This window comes from Diuraphis noxia, unplaced genomic scaffold, assembly GCF_037042655.1.
Source record: "Diuraphis noxia isolate RWA-SAM2 unplaced genomic scaffold, SU_Dnox_SAM2 contig0001, whole genome shotgun sequence".
NCBI lineage: Eukaryota > Metazoa > Arthropoda > Insecta > Hemiptera > Aphididae > Diuraphis > Diuraphis noxia.
In genome coordinates this window covers 107,629,976-107,633,386 of record NW_028301711.1, presented here as the reverse complement: position 1 = coordinate 107,633,386, position 3,411 = coordinate 107,629,976, and the positions used below count along the sequence as shown (strand labels likewise).

Genomic DNA, 3,411 nt, shown 5'->3' with positions numbered 1-3,411 from the left:
ACACATGAGAACATTCAACAATTTTTGTCTCAAATTTAATGTCACAAGTAGATTAACCAACATTATGATTGTATTAGTGTTAATTAGGTAAAACTGTGTACATACGAACACACACACACACCACAGCCCCTCACATATATTTTACAATCACTGACTATCAGAAGTTATCCTTTATCCTCTATAAAAATGTGCTAATTGCCAGGCAAGTAAAACTTAAAAATAAAAAATAAAACAATAATGAACTTTTATAAGTATAGGTAACAGATTTAATACAGTTTTTACATTTTATATTCTTATTTTTCTATTTAAAATAATTTCGTTGTCAACAATATAACATCTCTATCAATATGAAGTATTGCTTATTTCGAAAACCGTTCCTTTGACATAATAGTAGATTTGAGGTAATTGTTATTTCTTCTCATTGCAGAAAATGGCCGTTGCAAGTAGACGGAATTGACCTGAAGAGTGAAAGCCAATTGAATCATTTCAAAAAGATTTGGAACTGTATCTTTAGATATATTATAGTAACTCATTTCATCATATTTTTCAAAACAATCATCTCACATTTCAATTCATAAGGTATAACTTCAAACAAATATTGATTTATAAGTAATGATGATCCTTCAAAGTTAACAAGTTTTCTATTATTGTTTTTTTAATATAAAGCTTTGCGTGGTTTTTAGGGGGACTTTGAATGTTTTTTAGGGGGCTTAGCCCCTACAGCCCCTCCACCACTACAGCGCCTATGACAGACACACACACTTACACCTACACTAAATGTGTTACAACTCACAACTATATCAACTTATACTTATATGTTTTCTTAAACAGTTGTTTGTCTGTACCTACATACATAACACATCGGTACCTAGGTATTTTAACTACAAACAGTTGAGTTCTGCTAAATGGCTTTCTACTGAATTCTTTATTAATTGTAAGATGTGTACTACGGATTTCATCATTCCACATGCTATACTCTTTTCAATGCTCCCTATACTTTAGAACTAACTGTACATCGTATATGCTTAAGTTAACTTATTATTATGTATCACCATGAATTGCTATTAACATATTAATATCATATTTCATAACAATATATTATTCGCATTGTATTTTTTGTTGCCTTAATCATAGGCGTGTTTAGACCTTTGACGCAGAGAGTGCAACCTGGTGCGTACCCAAGGGGCTAATGAGCCCTAGCCACATTTTTTAAACAATTTTTCTTAATTCATGGTGCCACTTGAAATCGCAGAGGGTGCGGTTGCATACCCTGCACCCCCCGTGGACACGCCTATGGTCTTAATGTTGTTATATAACGTTTATTACTATATACGCCGTGAAAATTGCTGATTTTATATGTAAGATAAAGCAAGTTATCAGTGGTCAAAAAAGTAGTTCTTCTGTTTTGTTTTACTGCTCAAAACAAAATACAATTGAATAATTTGACCGTATTGATATTGAACTATGTTTCTATTGCATAGTTCACACACGCACTCAATAAAAGGTAGAGTTACAGTTATTGTACTTTTAACAAATGAACAAAACACTTATACATTTTCACAGTATAGTTTATAATGGACTTTCTTTCATACAATTACATAGTACTCACATGATACAAATATTCACCTCAGATGGCTCAGACTTACCATATAATTTATAGTATCTACACTTACTTTTATAAATATGAATGTACAAACTAATCAACTCATCTTCTTATATCTGTATTTTAACCTAACCGTACTTCAATTGTATTGCACATAGACGCAATTAGAGTAAAAAAATTGGGAGGCCTTCAGCCCCTCACATATATTTTTCAATCACTGCCTTTTAGAAGTTATTTTCCACTCTCTATACCACCATAATATTATGATGTCATGTTACTTTTGACGTTAAAATAATAGTAATGCAATAATAATAATAATGTACCATGTACAAATAATATTTAAAAACAACTGTTTCTGTTTGCTTTTAAAATGTTAAAATGTCACTTTTGGTTCGACTTTGTGTGATCTGTATAAACGTTGACGGTGTCGATGGCGTTTCCATGCGTGGGTATTTATCATGTACCTACACTATACACTCTTGATGATGTAGGTATTGTTTAGGTATGTTTAACGGAAAATGCGAAAAAGGTCATAAACTGGGAACCGGTTTTGCTGTGCACGAATCAATTATACATTCAGTAAAGGAGTTTAGAGATATAAATCCGAGAATTACAACTTTAACAATTAAAACAGACAATTTTGACATGGTATTAATCAACGCGCATGCTCCAACTGAGGATAAGAATGAAGAAGAAAAAGAGCTGTTTTATGCAACACTAGAAGATACGTTTAGCACGTCAAAAGGTGATATAAAATTAGTACTAGGCGATTTCAATGCAAAAATAGGAAGGGAAGAGTGCTACAAATCGACTATTGGAAACTACAGCCTACATTCCAGCACCAACGATAATGGTACTAAATTAATCGACTTCGCTTTAGGAAAGGGTTTGGTGGTCAAAAGTACTATGTTCCAACGAAAAGACATACATAAATATACATGGATCTCGCCGAATGGGAGACATCAAAACCAAATTGACCATGTCCTAATAAATAATAGATTCAAAAATAGTATCCTGAATATAAGAACTTTACGGGGAGCTGATATGGACTCGGACCACCTATTGGTTGGTATATGGATGAAAGTAAAAATTAAGAAGTATAAGAAAGGTAATCTAACAAACAAAGGACGTACCGATATAAATAAACTAAAGGACAAACAAATATGCAAAGAGTATGTAGAGTGCTTTCAGAATATTATTAAAAGTAAACAACTAGATATAGAAAGAAACTTAAATGTTGATAAAACATGGGAACATGTAAAAGAAAGCATAAATGAAGCATCATCGAAAGTCTTGGGAAAAAAAGTATCGAAAACAAAACCATGGTTCAATACGATTTGTGAAGAAGCTGTACAAAGAAGAAAATTAGCAAGACAAGAGTGGTTAATTGACACTAACAACGAAGTAACACTGAGAAGATTTAGAACTCGCCAAAAAGAAGCCAGCAAGATATTGAGATGTGAAAAGAGAAAATACGTTCAAAACATATTAGAAACAGCAGAACTCGATTATAAAACACACAGAACTAGGGATATGTATAAGCGAGTGACCTGAATGATCTCAGAGGTGGATACAAAAAGAAAGAAAGATTTCTAAGGGATGATGATGGCTCCCTGATAACTACAAATGAAGAGTTGGCAAAGAAATGGGCTAGCTACTTTGAAAACTTGCTAAACTGTGAAGAACCGAATGAAACCTTTAATTTTAATTTTAATCAGGAAATCCAAGAATCACAGGATTGTGAAGACCGATCTTGGAAGAAATAAAATTACAGATAAACATGCTAAAGAATAACAAATCCCCCGGAG

At 32.6% G+C, this 3,411-nt stretch overlaps 1 protein-coding gene across 1 annotated transcript; it reads left to right on the top strand.

The window, feature by feature from the left end:
- The first annotated feature begins 2,107 nt into the window (after nt 1-2,107).
- On the top strand, nt 2,108-3,157 carry LOC149063281 (protein CFDP2-like). Its single transcript, XM_089215598.1, has one exon. It carries the CDS (start codon nt 2,108-2,110, stop codon nt 3,155-3,157), a length of 1,050 nt encoding a protein of 349 aa, XP_089071724.1.
- The last annotated feature ends 254 nt before the right edge of the window (nt 3,158-3,411 follow it).

Bases quoted from the DNA above. Each gene is read 5' to 3' on its own strand.
- LOC149063281 (XM_089215598.1), top strand. From the start codon at position 2,108: ATGTTTAACGGAAAATGCGAAAAAGGTCATAAACTGGGAACCGGTTTT.